This window comes from Priceomyces carsonii (assembly GCF_900007245.1).
Source record: "Priceomyces carsonii strain CBS4050 genome assembly, scaffold: Debaryomyces_carsonii_scaffold_2, whole genome shotgun sequence".
Taxonomy (NCBI): domain Eukaryota; kingdom Fungi; phylum Ascomycota; class Pichiomycetes; order Serinales; family Debaryomycetaceae; genus Priceomyces; species Priceomyces carsonii.
This window is the reverse complement of record NW_026946675.1, coordinates 1,840,491-1,854,907: the sequence shown is the minus strand read 5'-3', so window position 1 is coordinate 1,854,907 and position 14,417 is coordinate 1,840,491. Positions and strand designations below refer to the sequence as shown.

The following is a 14,417-nucleotide window of genomic DNA, read 5'->3' as shown; positions in this document are numbered from 1 at the left end:
GTTGAACGTCGTGAACATATGATGATTCGTACTATATCAAGGTCTCAAACCACAATTGGACGATGGTTTTCTAGTGGTAGGATACTCGCTAAGCATCAAGGTAACCTCAAGCTGGAAGACACGACTGTAGATGCAGACGAAATCATAAGTGAAAATAATCCGTGGTCACCTACCTTGTATAATGATATTGTCAGCATAAGACCTCCTGGATCATTTCGTTCAAAGGAATTACCACTGAAATATAGATTATCATATCTGCCATTGTATGAGGCTCCCGGTGCCAAATATGTTGCCTTGTTGAGGAGGATCACATTGAGTTTTGCGGTTATAGGAGTATATGGCGCCAAATTATTCTTTGACTCTGCACAATTTGATGATCTTTACGCTTTGGGCTCTATCATTGGTACAAGTGCTCCTGCTGCGTTTGTTCAATATAAAACAAGAAATTATGTAACTAGAATTTTCAGGCTTTACAATAAAGAAAAACCCCAGACTCTCAAGAATTTGATCGATGATGAGAAAGTAATTATGGAGAAGCTCAATTTCACTGGAGGCAAAACATATAATCAATTGCTAACGATTACAGGAAACAAGACAGTAAAGATATCTCCAAAACCAACATTTCCCTCGTTGGCTCCCTTAGCATCATGGCAAGATATAGATCCAGAAACAAACATTAAACTTTCCTTTTACATTGTTGACGATATTGGTGGAATAAAGATGGACAGATTATGGGGAATCGTGGAACACAATAGTGGACTTAACAATGGTAGATATATGGAACTAGATATCCCCAAAGATTGATCATTGGGATATTTGTCTTCAAGTATCCCATATTTAAGGTAAGGGCCTTCATCTCGCCTAATTGTATATAGAATTATTCTACAATTTATTATTGAATGTACATGATTATTGTTGGCTGATTGTAGCTTCAGAAAATCACGTGCACATCATCTTAAGTCAGATCGGGCCCCACTGTAGAGAAATAATCTGCAGAGAATTGCCATTGCATTAATTTAGCCGTACTCAAACGCTTTACTTTTGGGAGATTAAGGTTTGTTATTTTAAATATCTTTAAGCTGCATATTGTTCGCCTTTTGTAGTGAAAGGATCGTGCCAAGATGGTGAGGCTCTTCAATCATTCCAAGACAGGGACGATATTACATTCTAAAGATGAGCATCAAAATAATGATAAAACTAAACAAGACAAAAATGCAAATGAAAAGAATACGAACGAAAGCGAAGATCATTTGAGTAAGCATGTAACTACAGGAGATAAATCATCGGATAAAGAGAACCAAATTGAAGGTGGAAAGAATGATCAAAGTAAAGAAGAAAGAAATGCGGCTTTGAAGAGCTCTACGGCCATTGCTAAGCCTAGGATAAAACATAGTGAATATCCGCCAGATTCTGAAACGCTGATCAATACGAGACTCAATGCACTTTTATATCACACAAAAGACGAGACTGTTGATTTATATAAGCAGGAAAATAATGCTTCTGATCTCTTGGGCCGATTGTATTATGATGACTATGACTCTGATTCTTCGTCACCTACCATAGGATCAGATTCATCTACGCCAATGCTGCCTTCTAGTGCTAGCGATCGCATGGGTCCATCTTCGGGGTACTTTCAATCCAAGTTGGCCATTGCTTCTGCTTCATCCCCAAGCATAAGTTCATTGATTGCAGCGCGCTCACCTTCTTCTCAATCACTTCAGCGTCCAGAAATGAATCGCATAAAATCTTTCGAGCGAGGGATTTCTTTTCAAACCGAAACCGATAATCATGGTCGATCATTAACTTTGAAAGTCAAGCATCCCAATTTCAAGTTTCGTAGGAATAATAAGACTTTTCTTGCTGGTTTCAATGACAACCAAGAATCTTTGAGAGCTATTGAATGGCTTTTTGAAGAGATGGTTATAAATGGCGATACTATAATTATACTTCAGGTGCTAGACGAAAAGAGCCATGATACCATAGATAATGTTGAAGCTGGTAAAATTCTTAGTAGGATAGAGCTATTAAACAAACACTTCAGAAAAGTCGCAATAGTTTTCGAAACCGTCATAGGAAAACCTCAAAAATTATTGAAAAGAGCAATTGATGAGTTTAAACCTGCAATGATGATCATTGGAACCCATCATCACGATGACCCAAGCTATCTTTCCCATAGGTTCCTTGCAAAGTCTTCCATGTCAAAATACTTTTTGGAATGTGCTTTGGTGCCTGTAATTGTTGTTAAAACGACATATAAATATAACGAAACTCTTTCAAAAGAAATTGATTCGCCTTCCTATTTCCATGATTGGTTAGCAAATATCAATATCTCCTCAACCTTTTCAAAAGAAAAAAGCAGACGATCAAAATTGAGGTCTTTGAGTCCATCACCATCCAGGACTTCGTCTCTGAAAGACATACGGGCAATGTCAAATAAAGGAAACACAGAAGATTTACTGCAGGAAAGAGGTAGAAGGAGTCATAAGGAAGAAAATGATCGTTTTCGGTTTCTGCTTAGTCCTTCAAGCTCACGATCAAGATCTACATCGAGTTCGCGTCCAGTCTCAAACGGTCTAGCCAAATTTTTCAGCAGTCATTGAACAACAGCTCCATGTATAACTTTTTAGCTTTTATCTATTTCCTTTAATTCATAGAAATTTAGATTTCACATCAGTTCAAATTTGACCATTTAAGATCAAGCTCTATGTTTCTTCCCTGTCCTATTTATGGCCATTTGCGTTTGTGTAACTTCATCGGAGTATTTGGATATATCGAGCTCATAAAAAAAATTCATAAACTGGTGTTCATCTGAAGTTCTTGCAACGATGATTTATTTGAAAACATTATTGAATGTCATAGACAACTCAGGAGCCCAAGTTGCTGAGTGTATTAAAGTCTTACGTCATGGACCTCGAAATTTTGCTAAAGTTGGGGACGAAATTACAGTAGTTGTGAAGCAAGCTAAACCACTTCTGTCTGAAATAACTGGACAGTCCGCAAATAACAGAGTTAAGAGAAGGGATATTTGCCGTGCAATTGTGGTTAGGACAAAAGCTCCGTATAGGAGACCCGATGGATCGACAGTAAGATTTGACGATAATGCATGTGTCTTAATCAACAAGAATGGTGATCCACTTGGAACCAGAGTTTCGTCTCTTGTGGCCAAGGAGTTGAGAGATTTGAAATACAACAAGATTGTGTCGTTGGCACCAAAAACTTTCTGATCGAGGTCGTCAATTTATAATTCTTGTACATAAAATTTAATGAAGATAGATGGATTATCATTAAAATATACGATTTTGAAGAAAGTGTGGGTGCATTGAAAGAATCCTTTCTAATTTCTTTATTCTAATCTACTTTATAATTTCTTAGTTTCATTATCTTCCTGAAATTGCCTGTGAAGTCAACCTGTCCATCTGCTTGGTTGTTGTAGATATATTCCTGATTCCTGAAAAAGGTGCTTAAAATCTTGACGAGTAAACTCTAAAGAGCCATTTTAGGGAATCCTACTAATGATTTATTGTGATAGTAATTACCAGCCCACTTTGGTTATCAGTATATATTCCTATTTTCACTAAGAAGATCAGACGTTTTCAGCAGCGTAAAGATTGGTCGCGCTGAGTAAATTTTATCATAAAATTTGATACTTGATTGAATTTTTTTTCTCTGACTAACGCATACCTTGAATAAACATCCCCAAGAATAGTCTACTATGTCTGAAATTGAAGGTCTTAAAGGAAAAGTTGACGAGTTGTCAGTAAAGGACAAGAATGTAGAAAAAGGAAATGAAACTAAAGCCAAAAAAGAAAAGAAACCAGTATCTAATTCCTTGTTTTCAACTGAAAAGCCTGAATTTATTGATCCAAGAATTCAGCTTTTTGACGAGTTAAAGGCGAAATATGACGAAGAAATCGCAAAGAAGGAAAGAGTTCCAATCAACATCACTTTGAAAGATGGTACTATTAAAGTTGGTGAAGCATACAGCACCACCCCAATGGAAATTGCAATCAGTATTGGGAAATCTTTTGCCGACAGACAAGTGATTGCAAAAATTGATAACGAAACCTTATGGGATTTGGACAGGCCTTTAGAAAAAGACGTGAATTTGAATTTTCTTGATTTTGAAAATCCTGAGGGAAAGGCTGTATTCTGGCACTCTTCTGCTCATGTTTTAGGAGAAGCTTGTGAATGCCATTTTGGTTGTCATTTATCTTACGGTCCACCAACTGATGATGGTTTCTTCTATGATATGTCTATTAAAAACGGTGAGGGAGTGGTTACTCAAAACGACTTTGGCACTTTAGAGCAGGTTGCAACAAAAGTTGTAAAGGAAAAACAAAAATTTGTTAGACTAGAAATGACCAAAGAACAGTTGTTAAAGATGTTCTCTTACAATAAGTATAAAGTTCAATTTATTAGTGACAAAGTTCCAGATGGAACCTCAACTACTGTTTATAGATGTGGTCCACTCATAGACTTATGTCTTGGGCCTCATATTCCTCATACTGGAAGGATTAAAGCTTTAAAGATATTGAAAAATTCTTCATCTTACTTTTTGGGAGATGCTAACAATGACTCATTGCAAAGAGTGTATGGTATTTCTTTCCCGGATAAGAAGTTAATGACCGAACACTTGAAGTTCTTAAAGGAAGCGGCTGAGAGAGACCACAGAAAGATTGGAAGAGAGCAAGAGTTGTTTTTCTTCAATGAAATGTCTCCAGGCTGTGCATTTTGGTTACCTCATGGTGCGAGAATTTACAACACGTTGGTCGAATTCATCAGGTCTGAATATAAACAGAGGGGTTATGAAGAAATTATCAGCCCTAATATGTACAACTCCAAATTATGGGAAATCTCTGGACACTGGGGTAATTATAAAGAGAATATGTTTAGTTTCGATGTAGAAAAAGAAACATTTGGTTTAAAACCAATGAATTGTCCGGGACATTGTCTCATGTTCAAGCATCGCGAAAGATCTTATCGTGAATTGCCTTGGCGTGTTGCAGATTTTGGTGTTCTTCATAGAAACGAGTTTTCCGGTGCTTTGTCAGGTCTCACTAGGGTTCGTCGTTTCCAACAAGATGATGCACATATTTTCTGTTCTGAAGATCAAATAGAATCTGAAATCGGTGCCGTCTTTGATTTCTTGCAGACAGTCTATGGAGTTTTCGGCTTTGAATTCAAAATGGAATTATCTACTAGACCTGAGAAATATGTTGGAGATATAGAAACGTGGAATGGAGCAGAAGCTAAGTTGGAAAATGCGTTGAACAAATTCTTGGGCAAAGGCAAATGGGAATTGAATCCCGCTGACGGTGCTTTCTACGGTCCCAAAATTGATATCATGATAAGTGACGCTTTGAGGAGATGGTTCCAGTGCGCTACTATACAATTAGATTTCCAACTCCCATCAAGGTTCGAATTGGAATTCAAAGCAGAAACAAATGACAAGGATAATGCGGTGCAGAGACCAGTCATGATTCACAGAGCTATTTTAGGTTCCGTGGAACGGATGACAGCTATACTAACAGAGCACTACAAGGGTAAGTGGCCTTTCTGGTTGTCTCCAAGACAAATATTGGTGGTTCCTGTTGGAGTGAAATATATCGACTATGCTCAAAAGCTTCAACAGAAGTTAAGCAAAGAATATTTGTTTTATGCTGATGTTGATACCAGTGGTAACACATTGCCAAAGAAGGTCAGAAACGGGCAGATGTTGAAATACAATTTTATATTTATTGTTGGAGAGCAAGAGGAAACTGAAAACAGTGTTAATATACGTAACAGAGATATTCCAGAAGAACAAGGTAAGAATGCAATGGTCAAATTCGATGATGTTGTTAAGCAATTAATCGTCTTGAAAGAAGAGAGAAGACAAGATAATAAATTAGTATAATCACTTTTTAGCTATAGATAATCTTAAATACGAAAAATCTATGTTTCTCGAACTATAGCAATTTTGCGAGAATATATTATTCTATTGAATGCTTCTATAATACATTCGATTAAACGACACAATATGTCAGATGATAACACCACGGAACAAACGGACTCTCAGTCGCTCATACATCCAGATAATCCATTGACACATAGGCTTAGTCCCCAGCAGTTCCAAGCGAGTATAAAATTTTACGAAGCTGATCAAAAATTGACACCTGAAGATAGGTTGAATTTGTCGAATGATTTACAATCAATTGTTTTCAAGACAGCATTCGTAAGCTACGGGTCAGCAGTAGCCGCATTTGGAATACCGTCTTTTTATAATAAATTCGTTGCACAGCCAGTTCCTCTGAAAGTTCGTCCACTAATCTACAAGCCCTTCCTTTCATTTCTCTTAGGGTTGACAACGATGATGGTGGTCAATCAACAAACGCTCAAGTATCAATTTCAGAAAAAGATAGACTACTATCAAGGAACTCTGAAGACAAATCAATTGAACGCTTGGAGGGCAATGGACTATCACCAGGCCAGTTTATTCTATGTTTATTATCGTCGGACTGCTGACAATCCAAGTTTCATCATTAGCGATCCAAGGAACTTTACCGAAAAGACTCTACATGAGGTCCACTTTGCTCCTCCTAAGCACAAGAACCAGCATTATACCTCAGCATTGGGTATTGGGCATGATGGCTACGATGCTGCTGGCTCTTCAACTTGGGAAAGGATCAGACTGGCAAATGGCTTTTCATCTTCCCTGGATAATGCTTCTGACAAGTCGTATCCTTCTAACTCTGATAAGTAAAAGTATTTTCCATGAAATATTGTGTGAATGAGTACCCAAGACAATAATGGACAAATTTCCATACTCATCTCGAAGTATATAGCAAGTCAACGAACGCTATGTATAATGCTCGAATCCTATTATTTTAAGAACAAGTTAGGATACATCAGCTTTTTTAAAAAATTCTACTTATAGCTTCGTCATGGCTAGTTAAGTCCTTAGACACGAAACTTAAGTGTGAGAGCATGCAAAAATAAAGTCAAATCAATAAAAGAATAAATATACAATTCGACGTCTCTCTTTAAGTTTATCAAAGGACTGTCATTTCCGAAAGAAGCGTATTGGTTTCCTCTTTTAACAATTGATGTCTTATTGCAGCTGTGATTGATTTTTTTAAGCAGCTTTCAAGGATTTCCAATTAGCTACATTTCATCAGGTATTACGAGGCTCTAAATGAGAAACATGATAGGTAATTCAATAAGTCCACTTCTTAGACCAAATGGGCGCTTCTGAATCTTACAAGGAATGCAACACAATTATACACTGAGTTGCAGCTTTCTCCAAAAAATTTTTTTCCTTATTTCTGTGAGGATAATTTTTGATTTCCTGTGCCAGAAGAGGCTTCGGATACCAATAATTCAAGTAAGGTTTCATGCTCTCGAGATAAATGACACGATACAACTTGTGTCTGTCTAATCGCTGATTATTCAAAGTCTTCTACTATGACACGATTCGTCTTGATATTACTGTTATCAATTCTTACAATTTTGAAGAATAGTCTACTCAACAAGTAAGTGTATAAATTATCAATATTGTTTCAAAATATCTCTTGACTCTTTATGTTGGTAATGGCTGTAGTATGGAGTACTAAGTATCATAAGTCCCAAATTTAGATTTAGAGAACTTGCTCTTGTACCTTATTAAGCAATTATATTAGGCACCAGCTGAGTTTTAAGCTTCTATTGCTTTTCTAGTATCTAATTCTTAATGCTCAAGAAACAAAAATAGCTTCTGGCAAGGTACTGTAATATTTTTTTTATGGGTAAATTATTTGGATCAAACAGAGGAAGACAGATGTTCAAAAGTTCGCCGAGAACTCCATAGTCAAAGCATGATCCATATATTTGCTCATTTTCGGGGAGCCATAACATGGTCCTAGAGTCTTAAATTCGTATCTCTTCGAAATAATTCAAGTGTTCCAATTGACAATCTACTTAGGCGTATCTCGTTTGCACCCAAAAATTTAACTTTAAACAACAAAAGTTAAATTGCATTCTACTTGAAGCAGTTAAAGGTCCGACCTAGATGATGAGATTCTTCCTTCTGTATAGAGCATTTATATTTTAAATGGGCTCCGAAGGGGTATTCAATTTGTTTCAACTTATTTTTCAGTTCTTTACTTATTATTTCATTGTCAACTTGAACTTGATCCTTGATTACCCAATTTATCACTAAAATGTACTTGAACTGACCTCGCCTTGAATCGTAGGCAATTTTAACCATGATCTGTTGGCCCCTCTAAATAATGCCCAAAGTTGAACATTCAATCACCCAATAGCTTTCTTTATCTGGAAATACGTATGACTTCTCAATTCATAAATGAAAGGAAGTTCGGTATTAAGAGCCTTCCATGAACATGAAAATGCTTTCAAGCATAATTTGAATGAAAGTTCCTCTACAAAAATATGCTTCTAGAAGTAATCCCGCTCTTTTGACTGTGACAAAAAAAGGCTGGATATCTCCTCTTCTTTTATTGTCCAAAAAAGATTTAAACGCATCTTAGTGGTAGTACAAGTGTAAAGTTTATTACAATGTTTTGATAAAACGTTCATTTCTTTTTAGAAACAGCTAGCTCTGCTTAATTGATAGTCTGGTTTGACTGTTGCACTATTCTGTACGAAAAAACTTGATTCTTGAAGTCAATTCACTTCTTCTACATCTAATTTAGAATGCATTAAATTTTTGGCCCCTATCTCTCAAAGATACCAAAAATATTCATTCCTATGAGCTTCCCTAATGGGGGGAATCCCTTTGTCATGTCCAGAGCCATATTATCAACATATATCACCTGATTGGACCACTTACATTCAATTGAGTGGCAAGAATGACGAGGTCAGAACGAATTAGAGGTCTCGAAGCTTGAAACGATCTCATTACCCCGTAGTTTCCCTATTCGACTCAATGTACCTTTCCGAGAGATGCGTCTTAAAATTCTTGGGTGGCCCCTTATAATTTACCTGCGGCTGAACTTGTCGCAAAATGCTCCAATCGGCGTGGCTTAAACCATTTTTTCTACTTTAGCAGCATTTACGACCCTTTCTTATTGTTTTCGTACAATATGTTTTAAGCAAGACGATCAAATGTCAGAGTATCTAACGGATGCAGATATCACATTTAGAACTATAGTGTTTAACCCTTGCCCAATTATTATATTTCCAGATTGAACGGGGTCTGCATTACAAATCAGTCAAGGTAGAGATCATTTTTTATGTTTAAGTGGTCCTATGTTCGGCGGGTCCTTCACGAGTAGACTTCGTATTGATGAATAAGGAGGTTAAAATTTCACGTTTTGCAGCTGTTTGAAACTGAATTGGGATGATATTAAACGATGCCAAAATACAATAAATGGGATCTAAGGAGAATGTGTTGATATAAGTGGCAGTATTTCTTAATTATTACGTAGAGTTGTTTTCCACTCAGAAGAATACTATGAAGTATTGTGTATGCTCTTTAATTTACTTGACGATACTTTTTGCATCATGGTCTGTCGCCGGCGAAATGCTCAAGGTAGGCTTTCGTGTGAAAAGAGGAGATACTATTGGTGATATGTCTGAAAGCACTGATGAGGAAGTGTTTGTCAAGCGAGCTAAGGACGAAGTTACAGCTGAGTTGCAAAATAAAAGAACATTCTATTTAGCAGAGATTAAGATTGGCTCTAAAAAGGAGAAGTTATCTGCATTGTTAGATACTGGCTCATCAGATCTTTGGGTCATGGGGCATAATATTAAATGTCAAACAATCCTTAAAATTTACAAAAGAATGCACAATGACTTTGAAGGAAATGGGGTCGTTGAAAGAGAGGAGCAGCAAAATGAATATGATGATACATCTGATTCGGATATCTACTCGAGCTATAATTATCCCTACGAATCATATTTTTACGGTTCTTATTATGAATCACTTACTGGTGAGATCTCTGGACTGAGCAAGGCCCTTTTGAGTGCGATACAACCGCCTACTACAACTTATTCCCATGAAATTGGCTACAGTACGAAATATACCTCTGCTTCCACCTGTACTAGTTTCGGTTCATTTAATACTGCTAACTCGGATACCTATAAAAGAAACAATTCAGCTCCAGATTTTTCCATAACTTATGCAGATTATTCCAATGCGGATGGTGTTTGGGGCTCTGATGATGTCGAAATTGGAGGCCAATCTTTAAAGTCGTTGGTATTTGCTGTTGCTAATAGGACAACTTCTCATATTTCTGTCTTGGGAATAGGCTTACCCCAATTGGAAATAACCAATAGTTACCTCAATGGTTTAGATGCATACGAGTATGAAAACTTACCGATGAAGTTAAAGAGCCAGGGACTCATCAATAAAGTTGCATACTCATTATATCTAGCAGATGCCGAATCAAAGAACGGTACTGTTTTATTTGGAGCGGTAGACCACGCGAAATACACTGGACCTTTAGAGACAGTTCCTATTATATCGACTTACAGCTATGAAGAAGACTTGTCGAGAATTACAATAATGCTTACTTCTATGACTTTTGACAGTGGTAAGGAGAAAACAAACATAAATGGAGGTTACAGAGCACTATTAGATAGTGGCTCAACGTTAACTTATTTTCCTCCAACGTTACTTTATCAGATAGGTTCCATGTTAAATGGGATTTGGGACCTATCCATGGTGACATACAGAGTGAATTGCACCCATGATTCAAATGTTGCATTTGTATTCAACTTCAGTGGCAAAACGATACGTGTACCTCTCTCGAACCTTTTGATTAGATCTCTGGAGGACTATTGCTACCTTGGGATCATTGAGAGTAGTGAATATTTGATCTTCGGAGACAATTTCTTGAGAAGTGCGTACATAGTGTACGACTTGGAGGACGAAGAAGTATCTTTGGCACAGGCCAAGTACACAGACGATGAGGACATAGAGATTATTACATCATCCATACCGGGAGTCACAAGAGCAGCAAAATACAATTCTACGACAATGAGATATCAGACATATGAGCTGCTTCCAGTCGTATCTTACCTGACTGGAGTATTGACAGGCTCTGGTTGGAGTCCGTTTACATCAGCGGATGGTGGCAGTGGCAGTGGTTCGAAGGGCAACGGTGCTCTGCAAGAGTCTCCTTCTTCACTCAGAATCATTGTCTTATTTACTTTGCTGATTTCGTTTTTCACATTTACGTGGCTCTAATTTTTTAGAATGTAGAAATTCTATGTATTAGTTGAAGAAGTGCTTTTTTCAATAACTCTAGTAGATCTTTTTTTGCCACTGACAAAACATTTTGTCCAACCAAAAAACTAATACACGGCTTTTAGAATATCAAATGAGTCAATGACCATTACGCAAAGCGTATTAGTTTTAAGCTTCAATTTGTAACCACATGGAGCCCAAAAATGGTAGTCACTCAATCGCACTGCGGCTATCCTAAAACACGTCTGCGCAGAATGTACGAAACCACTTTACGACTTTGACGAATCTGCCGTATAGCATGGTGCGGCTATTGTTAAATTTCGAACCTTCGCTTGCACCCAAAAAGAGATGGATGTGACTAAAAATCAGTTCCATATTTCAGGGGCGGGGCTATAGTCTCCTTAATGCCATTACTTGGCATCATTAAAGTATTCACCACACTACTATTGTAACCTAATTGTTAAATACACTGATGCATTGGACACTAGCTTCACCTGGAATTATTTAAATACATCCTGATTAGGAGTATAATTTTTTTTTTTTCAATTCTAATTTGCAGTCTAATTTCTTATTGGTTGCAACCAGTTCAGGTCCTATTTTTCGAAGTGGTAACAAGATGATGCTTCACCTGCTTGCAGTCCTATTTCTCTTCGTATTTTCAGGGACTGAGGCACGTAACAGCCTACTGAAAGGATTCAAGATAAGTATTGACGTGCACAGAGGAAACACCATTGATGACATGCAACATGGTGCTGCTGCTCTCATAAAAAGAGATCAAAATGGCGTCGAAACCGAACTTCTTAATAAGCGAACCTATTATATGGCAGACATTAAGGTAGGTTCGAAAAAAGATAAGGTATCAGTCTTAGTAGATACTGGATCTTCAGATTTATGGGTAATGGCCAATAAATTGTGGTGTAAGGCAGTCGTCACCAGTTCTAACCAATATTATGTAAAACAAGAAACTAAAACGCTTCACAAATTGGATAAAAACAAGAACTACCGTTCGACTTATAATCTTGAGGTTTTTTCAAACCCAGTGAATACGGTACCTCAGTATACAACTCCCTCATATGGAACTTTACAGTCAGGAGTTGCATCGACAAGTAGAGGTTATCGTACTATTGCATATCTGACACCCAGCGTATCTTATACAAGTGCATCAACATGTACTGACTATGGTTCATTCAATTCTGGAGATTCAGATACTTTCAAAAGAAATGACTCTGCATCTGATTTCTTTATCAGTTACGTCGATGGAACAGTAGCAAAGGGCCTTTGGGGGACAGATGACGTAGAAATTGGAGGAAGTACCGTTGAATCCATGTATTTTGGAGTAGTAAACGAAACAGATTCTAAGATTGCGATTCTAGGAATTGGACTAGATATTATGGAAGTAACGAATCTGATGCAAGAATCAAGTCCCTATAGGTATGAGAATTTACCTGTCAAGTTAAAAAGCGAAGGAATCATAGATAAAATTGCCTACTCCTTATATTTGGGAGACACAACTTCAAAAAAAGGAAGCATTTTATTTGGGGCCGTAGATCATGCAAAATATTCAGGTACTTTAGAAAAAGTACCTATCTTAACCTATGGTGCGTACTACTCTCCAACATTAATCTTAATTAAGCTTGATTCATTGGCATTTGATAACAACGGAAAAGAATTAACTATTGGATCCCTGGATAATATAGTAATTCTCGATAGTGGCTCCACGTTAACATACCTTCCAATATATTTACTTAATCGCATTGGAAGGATGTTGAATGGAAGATGGTCAAGCATCATGGAAACTTATGAGGTCAATTGTACTTCTGATGATTCCTACAAATTTATCTTCAATTTTAGCGGCAAAAAGATAGAAGTTCCTTTATCTTCCTTATTGTTAAGGGGACCATTCTCAAATTGTTATTTAGGAATCCGGCCAGCATATTCATCGTATGGCAGTCTCGGGGATAATTTTTTACGTAACGCCTATGTCGTCTTTGACTTGGAAGACAAGGAAGTTTCCTTAGCGCAAGCAAAGTATTCAGATGATGAGGACGTGGAGGTCATCTCTTCAACAGTACCTGGAGCAAAAGAAGCTGATGGTTATTCCTCAACGACAATTGTCATACAGTCAGAAGAATCAGTCCCTATTGTGTCTTATAAGACGGGTGAACTAACAAATGGAGGTTGGAGTCCCTTTGAATCAACCGATGGCAGCAGCTACGTTATTAACACAAGACGAACCACCAGAGCATATTACACGAGAACCCTGATACCAACAACTAGAACGAGAAGCTCTAGAGCATCAACAAGTCTCTCTGCTAGCAGCACACTGAACGAAAAATCGACAAGCGAAGACACGAAAACGACGAGTTCTTCGGATGAAACACCTACTTCTAATTCCTCCAGTTTCCCCAGTTCCTCCAGCTCCTCTAGTTCTGGTTCTAGTTCTGGTTTTAGTTCAAGTTCAACATCAACTTCAGGCGCAAGGGAGGGGGGAAATAGTGAAAGCTCTCTGGGAAGTGGAGCCTCCAGTATTCGTCTGCTATCCATAAAAGCCTTCCTCTTTCTTACCTTAACGACTTGTATATTTGCATCTGTTTGTTTATAAGGAACCTTTTTGATTCATATCCATCGGTCACCTTCCTAATTTTGAAAGTAATTTAATCAACAACATTATTCGTACAGCACACCTAATCTGTGATTTCCATATGGATTTATTAATTCGTAATACTAGATTCACATGAGAGAAAGATGCGTCTATGCTCTATCTAAATGTATTATGACATAGTTGTTGCACAAAGTTGAATAATTTCACTGAGCTCAAATTGCACCCAAAATAAGCTCTAGCAAAGCTCCGTCTTTCAAATTATTGCCTAATCTTAATCTTGATATTCGAAACAGGCATATAAAGCTCATAAATATCACAAAATTAAGAAGAGTATCAATATTTTATGTCTTTTTTTATATAGACAGACTATTCTCTTACTCAAAGAATACTATGCGCATTGTCTAATATTCATACTTTCAGAGATTATAAAAAATAATCATACATAAACGCAGCATAACATGTTGTCTCTCTCAATTCCGGACTATTTATAGTGAGGTCTATTATATTTTAGTTAAACATGGCGTAGTCTATATAACCAATTGGCAGTAAATGCTTGTAAAAGGTTGATCTATCATACTTCGATAATGGGATATTATTTCTCAATCTTTCTGGCAAGTCAGGATTACTTATAAAATATCTCCCAAAAAC

At 37.1% G+C, this 14,417-nt stretch overlaps 7 protein-coding genes across 7 annotated transcripts; all 7 read left to right on the top strand.

Annotated features, from left to right (window-relative positions):
• Positions 1–18: 18 nt before the first annotated feature.
• Positions 19–804, top strand: PRCAT00002447001 (uncharacterized protein; the record flags this gene model as incomplete). The annotated part of the gene is made up of 1 exon (XM_062952307.1): positions 19–804. The coding sequence occupies one exon, from the start codon at positions 19–21 to the stop codon at positions 802–804; it is 786 nt and encodes a 261-aa protein (XP_062809223.1).
• Positions 805–1,121: 317 nt separating this feature from the next.
• On the top strand, positions 1,122–2,600 carry PRCAT00002446001 (uncharacterized protein; the record flags this gene model as incomplete). Its single annotated transcript, XM_062952306.1, has 1 exon — positions 1,122–2,600. The coding sequence occupies one exon, from the start codon at positions 1,122–1,124 to the stop codon at positions 2,598–2,600; it is 1,479 nt and encodes a 492-aa protein (XP_062809222.1).
• Positions 2,601–2,825: 225 nt separating this feature from the next.
• On the top strand, positions 2,826–3,224 carry PRCAT00002445001 (mitochondrial 54S ribosomal protein uL14m; the record flags this gene model as incomplete). The annotated part of the gene is made up of 1 exon (XM_062952305.1): positions 2,826–3,224. The coding sequence occupies one exon, from the start codon at positions 2,826–2,828 to the stop codon at positions 3,222–3,224; it is 399 nt and encodes a 132-aa protein (XP_062809221.1).
• A 488-nt stretch (positions 3,225–3,712) lies between these two features.
• Positions 3,713–5,896, top strand: THS1 (threonine--tRNA ligase; the record flags this gene model as incomplete). Its single annotated transcript, XM_062952304.1, has 1 exon — positions 3,713–5,896. The coding sequence occupies one exon, from the start codon at positions 3,713–3,715 to the stop codon at positions 5,894–5,896; it is 2,184 nt and encodes a 727-aa protein (XP_062809220.1).
• A 123-nt stretch (positions 5,897–6,019) lies between these two features.
• On the top strand, positions 6,020–6,742 carry PRCAT00002443001 (PUP1 family protein; the record flags this gene model as incomplete). Its single annotated transcript, XM_062952303.1, has 1 exon — positions 6,020–6,742. One exon carries the CDS (start codon positions 6,020–6,022, stop codon positions 6,740–6,742), a length of 723 nt encoding a protein of 240 aa, XP_062809219.1.
• Positions 6,743–9,430: 2,688 nt separating this feature from the next.
• PRCAT00002442001 (pepsin-like aspartic protease) lies at positions 9,431–11,167 on the top strand (the record flags this gene model as incomplete). The annotated part of the gene is made up of 1 exon (XM_062952302.1): positions 9,431–11,167. The coding sequence occupies one exon, from the start codon at positions 9,431–9,433 to the stop codon at positions 11,165–11,167; it is 1,737 nt and encodes a 578-aa protein (XP_062809218.1).
• A 616-nt stretch (positions 11,168–11,783) lies between these two features.
• Positions 11,784–13,769, top strand: PRCAT00002441001 (pepsin-like aspartic protease; the record flags this gene model as incomplete). Its single annotated transcript, XM_062952301.1, has 1 exon — positions 11,784–13,769. One exon carries the CDS (start codon positions 11,784–11,786, stop codon positions 13,767–13,769), a length of 1,986 nt encoding a protein of 661 aa, XP_062809217.1.
• Between the last annotated feature and the right edge of the window lie 648 nt (positions 13,770–14,417).